General features: G+C 39.4%; 1 protein-coding gene across 1 annotated transcript in view; it reads left to right on the top strand.

Annotated features, from left to right (window-relative positions):
* Nucleotides 1–5,230, top strand: part of PLPPR4 (phospholipid phosphatase related 4) — a 77,884-nt gene extending 72,654 nt beyond the window's left edge. The window contains exon 7 of the mRNA XM_072129166.1: nt 1,611–5,230. Coding sequence (XP_071985267.1) covers nt 1,611–2,957 — 1,347 coding nt within the window. The 3' untranslated portion in view covers nt 2,958–5,230. The remainder of the gene's footprint in view (nt 1–1,610) is intronic.
* Nucleotides 5,231–15,580: the final 10,350 nt, after the last annotated feature.

The raw sequence follows: 15,580 nt of genomic DNA, 5'->3' as shown, positions 1-15,580 counted from the left end.
TTCTCTTTAAAAGCAAAATGTTTTGGAAAGCTAACACAATAAATGAAAGCTTGCAGCCCCCATAATAATAGTGCTTTGTCAAGCATGTTGTATTAGAAAAATCCATCTATGAAAAGAAAATTATTATCAAAAACCCCCTAATTTAAACGTGTTCATACTATACAATTGCAAACAGCAGACTTGTTGTTTTGCTTTGGACCATCACCAAATAAAAAACGAAATACTAAGACATTTCTGAGCTGCACAAACTATCCATAAAAACTTTAAAGGAAATCTTACATTTAAAATAGCAAAAAAAAAGCATGTTCAGATACTCACTAGTGATGAGCGAGTATACTCGTCCGAGCTTAATGCTCGGTCGAGTATTAGCATACTCGGACCGGCTCGTTGCTCGGACGAGTATTTGCCCTGCTCGATAACGAGCATTTAATTAAAAAAAAAAAAAGTAAAGAACAGTAAAAAAAATACAATTAAAACATTTAATTTAATCATTTAATTGAAGAACACAGTGAAAGAACACTGTGCAGAATAGATTGCAGATGTTCGCGAACATCTGCGATCTGCTCCGGAGACACGCGTGCAGAACGGTGTTCTCCGCAATAGTATTCGAAGAACAATATGTGTAGAGAACAACTTGCAGATGTTGTCAAACATCTGCAAGTTGTTCTTCACACATATTGTTCTTCAAATACTATTGCGGAGAACACCGTTCTGCACGCGTGTCTCCGGAGCAGATCGCAGATGTTCCGGAGACACGCTTGCACGGTGCAATAGTATTTGAAGAACAATATGTGTGAAGATGTGTGAATATGCGGAGAACACCGTGTCTCCGGAGCAGATCGCAGATGTCCCGGAGACACGTTTGCAGAACGGTGTTCTCCGCAATAGTATTTGAAGAACAATATGTGTGAAGAACAACTTGCAGATGTTTCCAAACATCTGCAAGTTGTTCTTCACACATATTGTTCTTCAAATACTATTGCAGAGAACATCGTTCTGCACGCGTGTCTCCGGAACAGATCGCAGATGTTCGCGACCATCTGCAATCTGTTCTGCAGTGTTCTTTCACTCTGTTCTTTTAGTGAAAACATCTGCACTGAACAGTGCTCGTTCAGTTTTTAATTTTACTAAAAAATGCTCGGGTCTCCCATTGATTTCAATGGGGCTCGTTACTCGAAACGAGCACTCAAGCATCAGGAAATGTTCGGCTCGAGTAACGAGTACCCGAGCATTTTAATGCTCGCTCATCTCTAATACTCACCTACGCTCCTCTTGATGGTGATCCTTTGCTAGTCTTGACACCCAGGATTACCTAGAAAAAAAACGTATAGTTATGCCTGCCCCCTTCGTGACATCACATCCCTCTCCCAGCATGGGAGATGGTGGTGCCAGAGGCATGCATAATTAGCAGCCTGGAGTGCTGGGCATCTCATCCCCGCTCTCCGTGCTGCTAATTATGCATGCCTCTTGCACCTCCCTCTACCTTGCTGGGAGAGGGAGGTGACGTCTATGTCTATCATTCGTCTATCATTATTATCTTAGATCTTTAGCTTGTTCTTCTTGTTTATCTAAGAGCTGTACTTTTATGTTGTCAATGTTTCATATTCCAGGGTCTATATGCTGTTGGAAACTTTCAGCCCAGTGAGGATAACATTCCACAGAAACCTCCTCCTCCTCCACTTAGAGAACCATTGAGGTCACTAACGGAAATTAGTCAAGATGCAAGTAGGATATTACCTGGGAAAAATGGCAGCAGCATTGATGGTATTTCTTCGCATCCTTCTGAAATTATCTTAAATCGAAATAACCGTGAAACAGGTTCTTTGACAAACATTAAAAGAGCAAGTACTGATGTAGAAGTTATAACCCCTCGAAGTCCCATGGGCAAGGAGAACATGGTTACTTTTAGCAATACTTTGCCCAGGGTTCATACACCATCATTAGAAGATCCAGCAAGGAGAAATGCAACTATTCATGCTTCAATGGACTCTGCTCGCTCTAAACAACTGTTGTCTCAATGGAAAACTAAAAATGAAAGCCGAAAACTATCTTTGCAGGTCATCGAAACTGAATCAGGACTTTCACCTCAAAGAATTATAGAAATGAGATCTAGCTCTGAGCCTGTCCGGGTTGGTGTAAATGGAGACCATATTGGACCAGGAAATCCATACCTCAAATTACAACCTGGTAGTGTACCAGGCTGCAATAATACTGGTATCCCTGGAGGACCAAGAGTTTCTATACAATCACGCCCTGGATCTTCTCAACTCGTTCATATTCCTGAAGAAACTCATGAAAACATCATATCTACATCTCCTAAATGTAGTTCGGCCAGATCAAAGTGGCTAAAGGTGGCAGAGAAAAGTGTTGCTTGCCGTAGCAATAGTCAGCCAAGAATTATGCAAGTCATAGCCATGTCAAAACAACAAGGGATGCTTCAAGGTAGCCCCAAAAGTTCAGAGGGGAGTACAGTCAGTTGTACTGGATCGATCAGGTACAAAGCTCTCACGGAACATGAACCAACAAATATTGTCCGGATTGAAGCCCATCCTGAAAATAACAGGCCAATTATTCAAATGCCTCTAGAGGGTGAAGGAAGTGGATCATGGAAATGGAAAGCTCCTGAGAAAGGAACTTTGCGTCAAGCTTATGAATTGAATGACCTCAACAGGGACTCAGAAAGTTGTGAGTCGTTAAAAGACTCTTTTGGCACAACTGAAAGAAAGAGAAGCAACATTGATAATGATCACCTTCTTCATGGAATAACCACAATACGAGTGACACCGGTAGAAGGTAGCGAAATTGGCTCAGAGACTGTATCTATAGCATCAAGTCGCGACTCTACTCTAAGAAGAAAAGGCAACATCATTTTAATTCCTGAAAGGAGTAACAGCCCAGAAAGCACTCGGAACATCTTCTATAAAGGAACATCACCAACACGCACATACAAAGAATGAGAAATATGAACAATGTTTCCATCAAATTTTTTTCTAGAGTGTATTCTACTTTGATAAAGCTTGTGCTCTTATTAGTTTGGAGATAAAGCAGAAAATGATCTTACACGTGCCAAAATTACAAATGGTCAGATGGTCTGTGGATAAGGAATACTGACTTGAACACTAACAAATTACACACTTGTGCAGAATGGGACAAGGTAAAAGCACAACGCAAATAAATGAAACCAATGCGAAGGGATAAAAGCATCATACAATCAGTTACTTTACAAAAATTTACTACAGAGCAAGTAGAACGGAACGTAGACACTTTATTTCATGAATGTGCCAATTCTGAAATTTTCTGGTCCTTAATCTCAGAAATTGTTTCAATTGCAATTTTTTTTTTTTTTTTGTAAAATACTTATATTTGCAGATGATTCTGAGCTAACATGAGGAGGTTGGTGCTTGTTACAAGTCTAGATAGCATATCTGCGCAGGCACATTATGATTACGTAGTTCTTTTAACAGTTCTTCTGCTAGGACAGTAGGGACTGCCTTTGTACAGAATACGACATTCAGCTCTGTTATTGTGGAATAATCGCACTTGACTTACCAGAATTTTGTGCAGATCTGTCCTCACAGTTTTACTTTGACAAAGTGTGGGTGTAATTCACTTACAATGGTATAATTGTTTTATTATGTTAGCTAGTTCTTCTGTAACCTGCTTATTATTAAGAGTGCAAATCATACTAAAGAAAAGGTGCTCAACAGGGGAGACATTCAGATATCTTGGATGTCTCACCACTTTTCATGATTGTTCCTCTTTCATAACCTCACAAAAACAGGGTTTAAGAAGAAGTATGTATAAATCATCATTCCGGCGACCTTCGGAGGTCATCGGTTCCTCAACATATAAGATATATAAGAAATATAAGATATAGAGAACACTGCCAGACCAAAATATAGAAGATGAAGAAGTTATATTTTCTGAGTATAGATATAAAGTTATAAAGATTATATTAATGTCGAAAACTGTAGCACATGTTTACAAAAATGTGGAAGATAGGTACAAAAAGTCGGAAGGAAAATTTTATTGGTATATACTGTGGTAAATATGTGGACTTTGCTGCAAAAGAAGTATGTCACGGTCTAGTAGTTTGGATGGTTATGTGTTTACAATGAAGGGTCCCCTGGATGGTGTCTCTACCATACAGAACGGTAACATTTGATCAATTGTCTTGTCCAACATTCAACATTTTGTACAACAAAGCTACCATGGATTCAATTTCTAGATGTCCCTTGACTAAGCACTTTTGACACTTCTTACAGACTTTGGGTGGTAAGAGTTAAAGTATTGTAAAAGAGTAAATTGAGAAATTGATTTAGTCAAAAATTTGTTACACCAATGGATGAAGACCAATGTGGATGTAACCCTGAATGAATGTGATGCACATTTTTTAAAGCATCTAACACTGAGTTTATAGCATCTTGTTTCTGAACTCAGTGTTAACTGGTTAGTACAAAGCAGACTGTCGGAAAACAATAATTCTATCCCGTTTCCACATTCATATTGTATTGATCCCTATTTGGGATTTCGGATTATAAGGTGGTTCTAAGTCAAAGTTTCAAAAAGTTGTGATCTTAGTACAGTGTATCAGGTATGTGACTTTTTCTACTCAAACTTTCCAAAGTCTTAAACATGATTTCTGATTGTTTCAGTGATCCCTGAAACTGTGCTCGTTACATGGACTTTGTCCATGTAAGTCATTTTATACTTAAAGTGCCAAAACTGACTTTTTTTCTTCTTTTTTTGTTCCTTTCTTTTATAGAGGGCGTAACATAATAATAGTATACAGTAACACATCAGTTTCGAAAAGATACATCAGTTGTTTCAAGTAAACACCTGCATGAATATTTGATAACTAAAATGCCTTTTGTAAATGTCACATTTGTTTACATTCTACTAATACCTTAATTTAGAAAAAAAAAAATTCAAGTACCAGATGACATCTTTTTAAATTTCTAATTTTCTTACATGCTAAAAAAAGGGGGCACTAATTTCTTTGTGAGGCTGTGCTTTATTGAATAAAGACTATAAAATATGACTATGTTTTTCAACAAAATGACCTGTATGTAAAGTATTGTGTTTAATAAAATGTTATGCAAATGTTTTCAGAAAAAATTCAAAAACTTTGTAAATTGCTATAAATGTATTTTATCTAAGTAAAATCAAATGCTACTGTGTGAGTTTATTGTGTAAAACATCACAAAAATAAAGAAAATCTATTATACGATTTTGTACTCCCATCTTTAACAATTATTGAAAGGAAGTTACCATTTGATGGGGTCAATGTATTCTAATTAAAAGATAATTGTATTAATTAGATTTTCTAATTGTGTCGCACCTTTGTCATCTATAATCGGAAATTTTGTAAAGGAACAAGGAAAGGATCACAAACTTCAACAAATACATTCCACAACAAATCCAAGTGATTTGGCAATGTCTGTCGAAAGTTGGGATCACTATCCGACCCAGAGCTAGCGACAACACTGAGCATCCCCAGGCAAGTACTGGGGTCCAGAGTTGCTGGGGGCCCACAAAAGGCTGTTCATAAGGAATCCATGGGCGTGAGGGGACCTTATGAATCCATAGAGGGTGAGAAGACTTTATATAGGACTGTTTGGTACAGTAAAAGGGAGAGCTTCTGGGGGGGCACATTAAGAGGGGAGCTGCTGGGGCAGAGTAAGAGGGGGCATTTCTGAGGGCACAAATTATGAGGGTGACCTGGGGGCACAATATTAAAGGGTCTATAGTGTGACAGGGAGCTGAAGAGACACAATTTGAGGGGATGATGGAGGGCACTAAGAGGGAAATTACGCAGTGTGGGTGTGGGGCAAAAGGTGTAGTTATTGGAAAAAAATTCTGTGTTGTTTCTCTGCTATGAAAGTTGGGAGCTATGGATTTTTTATGTTTAAGGGGAAGCGGGGGGTTCATGCCTTCTCAGCTATGGGGGCCAGTCTCTCCTAGTTACACCCCTGTCCTGTTACATAGTGCAAGGAGCACTTTACCCCTCCCACTATGTGCTGAAACTCCCTCTGCTGACGTAACATTACAGCAGACGGTATCAAGGGAACAGGGGGATGGTGACACATTGTAACAGCCTGTGAACCTGTATCACAGAGGGGCTCTGGTAATGTTCAATATCTTAAGGCTCAAAAAAAAAATGATAATCCATGATGGTAGATTTTACTTACAAGTTCATCCCCCTACACTACTCAGCAGCGCTCCAGAAGTGTAACATGGATCAGTTATATTAGTCTGTGTGGCAGATAAGGTAAAACTTTTTGTAAAATAATTAACTTCCATAAAAGTTTATTGGAGACTGGCAAATGATTTATGATTTGTGACGAAGTCATTAATCATCTTATCTGTCTCATCAATAGCAACTCCTCAAAGGCCGTCATAGAAATCGTTGTCCTTATTATCCTGTCTTATTGTCCTTGTCCTGATCAGATTTTAGGATAGGCAAAAGAGAAAATCCTCACGGCCTATCCTTGATACAGAATTTGGAAGGGTTCACCACACTGATCTGTGGTTTCTGGGATAAATTATATTAAAGGATGTGATCACATAGAAGTGTCACATTAGTCTGTAAATTGTCATATACCAGCGGTCGCAACAAAATTGGCAAAATCTTGATATAAATTGATTCATAAATTACCTGCAGTGTTTTCATATGATGGTTTTTATTTTGTTTGCACACATATATTATCAAGTTGAAAAAAGACATAGGGCCACATTTATCACTTGTTTTTTCTGTTGTTTTTGCGCCTTTTCGTTTAGGCGCACCGTTTTTGCGCCATTTTTGCGATTAAACGTCAAATTAGCCGCGCAGCTAAAATAACCAGCTTTCCCTCATCTATCGTTCAATTCCAGATGTTTTGCTGCGCCTAATGATATTCATCACGTGCGACTTTTGTATTTAGGCGCAAAAACGGGCGCAAAAACACTCCAGCCCGAAGGTGGCGTTATCTGAGAAGAAAGCACTGAGCCCCTTTGCAGAAGAGCTCATTTCTAGCAGCAGAGCTCAGCCAGACACTGGAACATATAATAGATACATTAGATACTCTGCAGACAGGAGCTGCAGACTCTATTTACAGTTCATCACCTTCTATTTACAAAATATTCTGCAAAACGCTGAGCTCACAGCAAGAGCAAGAGAAGTTTGCACAAGTTTGCAGAAGCTTGCAGATACTACAAACAAGTGTCCCCCATGTAATTCTGCACAGTGTCTGAGGGGGATACTGTGCAGAATTACAGGGGTGCAGCAGGAGACCAGCACTGGGGGATCCCCTCTAGGAGAAGCCCCTGCTGAGGAGGTCACTGGGTGCAGGGTGTCACACACCTGGGTGCTGCTGTGAGTGTTATCTTCATTCTGGGCTGTGGGAGAAGCAGAGAGGAGCTTGTAGCAGGATGACATGTAAGTTCCCGAATCTAACATTGCGCCTAAACTGCGCCTAAACTGTGTTAAAGTAAAGTGATTAATAAGAGGCAGAAAATATACTTATCACAGATGGTTGTAGCTTGTGATAATTCTGGCAAAACAGTGCGCCCGAATTTAGGCGCAACTACTACACTTAGGCGCACAAAAGTGATAAATGTGGCCCATAGGGGGTTATTTAACACACGGGCACTAGGTGAGCCAGCTTATAGTAAATCCCTGTCTTATCTCCATGCAAGATACACAAAGAGGCTCCATCCTCCTGATGTATCCGGCAGCTGATTGGTACCGGTAAGCCAGGCTGAATTGCACTTTAACCTTTGCCAGTTCAGGCCTGAAAGGGTGAGTGTGCAGGTACGGGGCATGAACACTGTGGGCATGCAACCTTCATACCCCTTCACAGCTACTTGACGTGGAGGTGGAGTAAGGGAGGAAAAAGTCACAATACCTGGCACAAGGAATTATGACTATTTCAGGGCTGCAGCACAAGAAAACTGGCAAACAAGCCTTCATGAATATCCCCTATAGTGTTTATACAGCATATTATATCTTATCACTTTGTTTTAAGCGTACATAGTCAGAAAGCTTCTGAGGACGAGTGAGGTCACAGCTTCCAACTGAGGCCAAAAGCCCCAAATAACATAGTAAGGTCCCATCAAGATAAACCAAAACAACTGTAAGGAGAGAAGTGAACAAGATCAGAATGGAAGGAGAAGGGAGTGGAAAGAGACTACCTGCATGAGCTAAGGGTGAACTTAGAGGGAGGACTCATTTGGGAGAGAAAAGAGGCCACACCATGGGAGAAACGTATATAGTCCCACCATTGAGGTGGCAAATATTTATTGTCTTTGTCATTAAATATTAATGTGAGTTTATCATTGACCTTGAATTAACTGAATCTCCCCTTAACCTCAGAGAAAGCAATGCCTGTTTTTTTTTTCAGGCTGCAGCTGTATATAATCTATTGAGTGGCTATTAAAAACAAAGAGATGAGCTGAAAAAGGTGAAGGAATACTAGCTACTTATTGCACTTACAGAGACAGAGTTATTAAGATTGTAGACTCTAATTCACAGGCACTGGCAGGTATGAAGCTGCAGTGAAGCCCCTGACACACTTTTTTTCGGACTGTGTACCTTTTTTCAATTGAAAAAAAGCTTGCACGGGTATTTAAGTAGCGGGGGCTTTGCGATTGTGTCTCATACAACCCTTTTTTGGCACAGCTGCGCTGGCTTCCATGCAATACAATTTAAAGGGCGATCCGACCGATTCGGACTGAGTGCAAAGTTTAACTTTCAAATTGTGTTGCAAGCACAAGCGCTTACATGTACCACTAAAAAGATGGTGGACCCTGTTGAACCTGAGCAGGGAAGCGACAAATGCAGGATATTGGGACCACAATCTTAGTGAATCGCGGCACAGTGCATTGTAGTCAGACAATGCACTTACGGTGAACTCCAGTTGCTGGGTAAGTAAATGTGCCCCTATATGCTACAAAGTTTCTTTAGTAGAAAAAAAATCTGTAATTTGAGTGAAATGAAAATATATGTGAAAAAGCTAAATATTGTAGTCATCACTCACTGATCAATCACTGCTCCGTTTCAAATGCTGCCCTCTACTTCCTACCTGGCCTGTAGTGGGGAGCAGAATCGGAACTACATGGTTGGCCCCCCTATTATTTCTTCCTATTTGAGATAAACCTATTGGAGGAGACCAGAAATAGCTCATTTCTCTATTAATATTATGGAAAAGTTAGCTTTTCGCCAGGAAGATGTTGGAATTATTCCACTGGTTCTCACTGATTTTCAGTAAAAGAGAAAAGCGAACAGTGAATTACTAATTATATCCGGTACATTAGTAATACAGGCTTCACATTTACTAGACACGGTTTGACCTTATAAAACAAAATGATATGCAGTAATGGTTTTATGAATAGATTTCCTATCTGTATAGTGTAAGAGGCCAGAAAGCTATTCATTTCTAAGTCTGTCTCCCGGCACAATTTGCATAACACTCAAAAACAAATCCATATTTACAAATAGAGCCAAGGACATTCTTTATCATAATGACAGCGAAAATATTTCGGCAATGACATTGGCCTGTGGAAACAGTGTATTTATGCAAGGGCCATCAGTGTCATAAATTGATGGGTAGAGATGGGCTTCCTCCCTTGTCTTAACATAAAAGTAATGAAATGTCTTTATTGACTCCCCCATTGTATAACACTTGATCAGAGCCCTACAGAGAATAAATTCCTTATGATGCCCTGAAAGCAAAATGCCCCTTAGCAACCCCATACACTTTGAACCTTAGTGACCTTGAACTGTTTGATAAATTAGTTGCCGCTTTGATCCCTTACTCTTCAGATGTTATTGCTCTTTCGACACCCTCCTAGAGTGAGATCTAAGAAATATTTCTGCTTAAATATGTCTAGGCTGATGAATCTGGCTAAACCTGTTAATAATGGCCACTTTTCCACCCACTTTGATGGCAAAGTGTGCAAAATGTTACAAAATGCTTCTGCGTTTAAGCTCTCAATTGTCTATGTTATACCATGATCTGTGACCCGACTGTATGTATTATCTCTGTTCTGTCACATCATTGTGTGTATTATACCTTTACTGTAACCTCATGTGTGTATTATCCTTGTATAGTGACATCACTGTGTGTATAATTCCTGTACTCTGACATCACAGTGCATCGCTAGCATCTCTGTATTCCAAAATTACTTTGCTTAATTGGGGTATCATTTTATGCAGGGGTGTAACTACAGCGGTAGCAGCCATGGCAGCTGCTATGGGGCTCGCAGTGTCAGGGGGCCACCGGCATCCCACCTAACACACTAATGAATGGAGTATGTGCACTATTACATACATATTATCCTGCGTATTGTACAGAAAAACGTGTATATAGCAGTACACAACATGAATCATCAGCTTATATAAAGAAATGTCAGGGGAGAGGGAGAGAACTGCAAACCGACAGGACTAGTGATCTCTCATCTCTAATTCCTGCCATGTACTTCCCCCGTGTGGTTGGCAGCTACTGGGACAGATCTGTGTAGGTGTAGAAATGTATGTATCAGTGCATAAATGTATGCACATAAGTGTATAAATCAGTGTGTATGTATATAAGTATAGTATACAAAGATGTATATTTTCTGAGGGGATGGGGGCCCCATTCAGAAGTCTGCTATGGGGCCCTGCCTCTCCTAGTTACACCCCTGATTGTATACATATTTAATTAGAAAATAAGCAGATTCTATATTGCTAAAACCATTGCCTAAGACATGTTGTACATAACATAGACTTACAAACACATTTGTAGTGAAATAAGAAGCTGTCCTCCTTGTCAGCAAAGTAAGAAATGGATGACAACCATGGAAGGTGTTCACTAAGTAATAATGGCATTTCCATGACACAGTATCAAGGATCCCCTATGCGGCTGTCATCTTCTTCTTCACATTCCTTCCTTCCTTCCTTCCACATGAATTAATCCACTAATTAGAATTGATCACTATATGTCACATAATGCTAACATTATTCATACGGTACCACGTTATACCTTTACATTCAGACAATTAGATGGCGAATATTCAATAGATGGAAATAAGTGGCAGAATTTCCTAGTTCACAGGACAAACGCAATGATTGCTGGTTAATTTAACATGTTCACCTGTTTAGGATTTCCAGTGCTAGCGAATTTCAGTACTTGGTACATGTGGTATATATGTATGATGTATGTGATGACAAGAATAAACCCTAAGATTTAACATATTTGAAAAATAAGAAATTAGTTATTTAAAAATTTTATTAAAATCATTCCTTTTCTATTTGAAAATGCCTTTAAAAGGAACAATCAAAGTCCATCACGATAAACCATCGACAATTACTCATAGATCACGGCACTGTGACTGTGGTAATCTTCTTATATTTGTTATCCATGGCCTTCTAAAGCCAACTTTTAAAATTATGCTAATAAGCCTAAAGGTCTCTGGGAGACATTACTTGAGTCCCTCCATGCTGTAGATACATTGTATCCAATATCTGCTGAAACTTAGTCTGCTGTCATGGGATAACAGCAGGCAGAGGGAGGGGGAAGAGCTGAAGGAGTGAAGACAGTGTAACAGCCTGTGAAGCTACAGCATAAAGGAGCGCTGGTAACTCTTCTGGCTCATTAGCAGAATTTTAAGAGTTGAATTTAGAAGTAAAGAGGCCATGGACAAATATAAGAAGATTACCACAGTCAAGATGCCTGGATCTATAAGTAGGTGCCCCTGGTTTTTCATGCTTGATTTTGATTGTAGCGTTCCTTTAAGTTATCTTCTATATCTATATCTATCTATATTTCCAAAACATTACTTTGCCACTTTGCTTCCCCAAAACATTTTAAAAGTGATCAAAAAGTCACATCAAATACAACAGCTCCTGGAAATATAAAAATGATTGGTCTTCCAATATGGCAACACAAGGACAATTATTAAATGGTTTTAAAACATAGAACTCCATAATCTAAGTGTTTACATGCTCAACCGGACATAATTCTGTCTTTACTCCAAACACCATATAAGCAAAACCGATAAATGTTATAATAGCAAAATATACACCTTAAGGCTTGAGTGAATGGGGCATACCCGGGCAAGTGCCGGGGCCCAGAGCTGCTGGGGGCCCCACATAAGGCTGCTTATAAGGGCGTGAGGGGAGCTTTATATAAAATTACCATGAGGGGGCTGTTTGGTTTGATAAACTAGGGAATTTTTTTATGCCGCCATGTGAGTTCATTGCAAAGAAGCCTACTGAGGTTCTGCACACAGTAAACAGGTAAATCAGTAAATCTGATGACTAATTGGTAATGTTCTTGTGTTGTTGGATTTAAAAACTTGTTTAAAAATTCTACTAAATAATTACAGGTAAGTGACTGATATTTGTATAATCAATTTAATATATAAAACACTGCATTTTATATGGTTAAAGCTCCTGCTAATAAATATTTATGCTTTTAAACGATGAAAATCAAAATCTTATTTTTATCAGAACAACCATGTATTTCCCGATCAACATGTGATCCGTGTTCCCATGGAGACTAGAAAGAAATGTAAGCTTCCCTGAAGATTACTCATTAACTTAGGGACCCTAGTTCTTGTACAGCAAATGCATTTCTACTGTAGTATTACTCCAACTGTGCAAAAGTTAAAGGGTTATTCCAATCACTTTATAAGGGAGTTGAGGTATACAAATAACCCAACTACTAAAGGACTTTCTAGGACTGCAGGGTTTCAAACCAAAATTGATGACATCCTTTGTTCACTTGGCTGCTCAAAAATCACTGGCCTCAGTGGCTATGCTCAGTTCATGCACACATAGCCACTATGGCCAGTAAATGGTTAAGTGGTCCTATAAAGGACAGAAGTGACATCACTACTTCCAGTCGGATGAGCCCTCGGAAAATGACTCTGGAACAGAAGGTCCAATAAAAAGTGGACTCAAATTTTTCATGTTTTTTCTAAGACTATCTTCCCAATGTATTTAGATCTGTAATTAGCAAGCATTTAAAGAGTTATCTTCTTTGGTCAACCTCATTTTAGTTGATAGTAGGGTCTACCAAGAGACTCACAGTGGTCAGCTATAATCCTGAAGGATAGCAGAGTTAGTCAATGGGTTAAATTACTACTGTATTATGCAGATCACATTGATGTTAAAGTATTAATGGATTTACTGATTCTTTTAGAGGACGGAAGCCCCTGTGAGGTCATAAATACCACTTTAGGTCTGCCCATTAGTCACATGAAATTGAAAAGAACAGAATCAGCCACCTGCCGGTGTGCCCAGAACCTGTCCACTAGCCTGGACCAATAAATGCAGGTCAGGAACCTTTTTCTTCTAGTAAAGTTTTGAATTCCAGTTTAAAAAACAAAAATATTCAGATCCTATTACACGCGGTCCCTTACTTAAGGACACCGTGACCCGACTTACAGACGACCCATAGTTAAGACAGACAGGCCCACTGTGACCTCTGGTGAAGCTCTCTGGATGTTACTATAGTCCCAGATTGCAATGATCAGCTGTAAGGTGTCTGTAATGAAGCTTTGTTAATAATCCTTGATCCAATTACAGCAAAAAATTTTGAAACACCAATTGTAACTGGGGCAAGAAATTTTTTTGTCTGGATCTACCTTTTTATAAAATATACAGTTCCGATTTACATACAAATTCAACTTAAGAACAAACCTGCGGACCCTATCTTGTATGTAACCCGGGGACTGCCTGTAATGTTATTGATATTGTACACACATGGCATAAATGTATGAGACATTATTGGCTCTGGAAAAAAATAATATTTTTTGTTACAACTGACAATATGTCCAGTGAAATGCTAGAAAATGTCAGAATAAATGACTGCTGGCTCGCTGCCTTGTTGGATATCACAGTGGAAAGCAATTATGTGACTGAAATCAGGCCATTACAGGCTACCATGGCATTTGTCTCTAAGTTGTTTATGGAACAATTTTTTATCGTGAATATCTGCTTTGTATAATATAATATAATATATTTGCTTCAGCTCAGAACATTAGGATTTATATTTTTACTTACTAAAAAATAATATTTGAATGTAATGTAATATTAAAGTAACTCTTAAATGTTACATCATACTGTGCTGTAAAGTTTTGTAACTGAAGAAGTTCTTAACGAGAAAAGAAAAAAAAATATGAAAAAACATAATGGGGACCAATTTGCGGTTGCACAATTTGCGGCTGCATACCGGTCCCATTGCCGCCTATGGTGCCTGGTCAGAGTGACTGTGCACAGAGGAATATAGGACATGTCCTGTATCTCACGTGTTACAATAACGGCTCTGTGCTTCTCTATGTAGAGGGGAGGGGTGAGCACTGCTGATCCCTCCTCCTCTCCAGCGTCCAGATGTGGGCCTATGGCACCCAAAGGAGGAGGAAGTGAAATTGGAGGCCTTGTGTATTAAAGGAAACCTACCACCACGGATCTACCTATCAAGGTAGATCAGGTGGTAGGTGCATCTATTGGACGTGAGGATAGCCCTTTTATAGCAATCTTTTAATAACTTTTATTTCCCTATTATGCAGATTTACTAAAGAGGCTACTGGGGCGTGGAGTAGCCGAAGCTGAGGCTACACAGCGCGGCTACTCCACTCTCCAGTAGCCTCTTTGACCCTACTACCAGATGTCTTCAGTGCGCAGCTGCGCATGCGTAGTACCTTTGGCTTCGGAGCAGTGAGCACGCAGACGAGGGCCTGCTGTTCTGCACTTGCGCAGATGGCAGGCTTGGCAGATGAGCAGGGCCGATTCTAGCATATTTGCTGCCTGAGGCAAATATTAAAATGCTGCCCCCCCCCCACTCCCTGTTCAGTAAATGCTGAAAACTGTGTGACTGGCTACAGGTTTTGGGAGTCATTAGTGGCATCTAGTACCTTATAGATGACAATCTCTTCTATCAGGAGGACTTTATTCCGTGTTCTTCCATTCATGACGTATCACTGCTGAATTCACTACCAGATATCTTCAGCTCCGTGCAGAATCTCCAACCGGCGTCCCTAAAAATACCACAGTCACTTACAGTATGAAGTCTCCTGGATAACAACACTGTGCTCCTAAATAATATATACCCCTCACAACACAACTGACCGCACTCTCCCCACATATAAAACATCCCTTCATTATATATATATATATATATATATATATATATATATATATATATATATATATATATATATATATATTCTACTGGAATTATAGCCTGCACAGCACTCCAATCAAATACCCCCCCCCCCAACATTTAGTCTACATGATGCAAAGTAATCTATTCTATCCTATAACTAATATATCCCACCCTGTTATTATGTTACATATGATTTTATATTCAGTGCTACCAATGACCAATGTAAATATATAGCACCCCGCATACATACAGCCCCGCCCACCCCAGTATAAGAATAATGTGCCCTCATATAAATATATACAGCCCCACCACCCCCAGTATAAGAATAATGTACCCCCATATACATGTATACAGCCCCCCACCCCCAGTATAAGAATAATGTGCCCCCATATAAATATATACAGCCCCCAACCCCAGTATAAGAATAATGTGCCCCCATATAAATATATACA

Source organism: Engystomops pustulosus, chromosome 10 (genome assembly GCF_040894005.1).
Source record: "Engystomops pustulosus chromosome 10, aEngPut4.maternal, whole genome shotgun sequence".
Lineage (NCBI taxonomy): Eukaryota > Metazoa > Chordata > Amphibia > Anura > Leptodactylidae > Engystomops > Engystomops pustulosus.
Note: the sequence above shows the minus strand (reverse complement) of the source record. Positions and strands in the feature narration are given on the sequence as shown.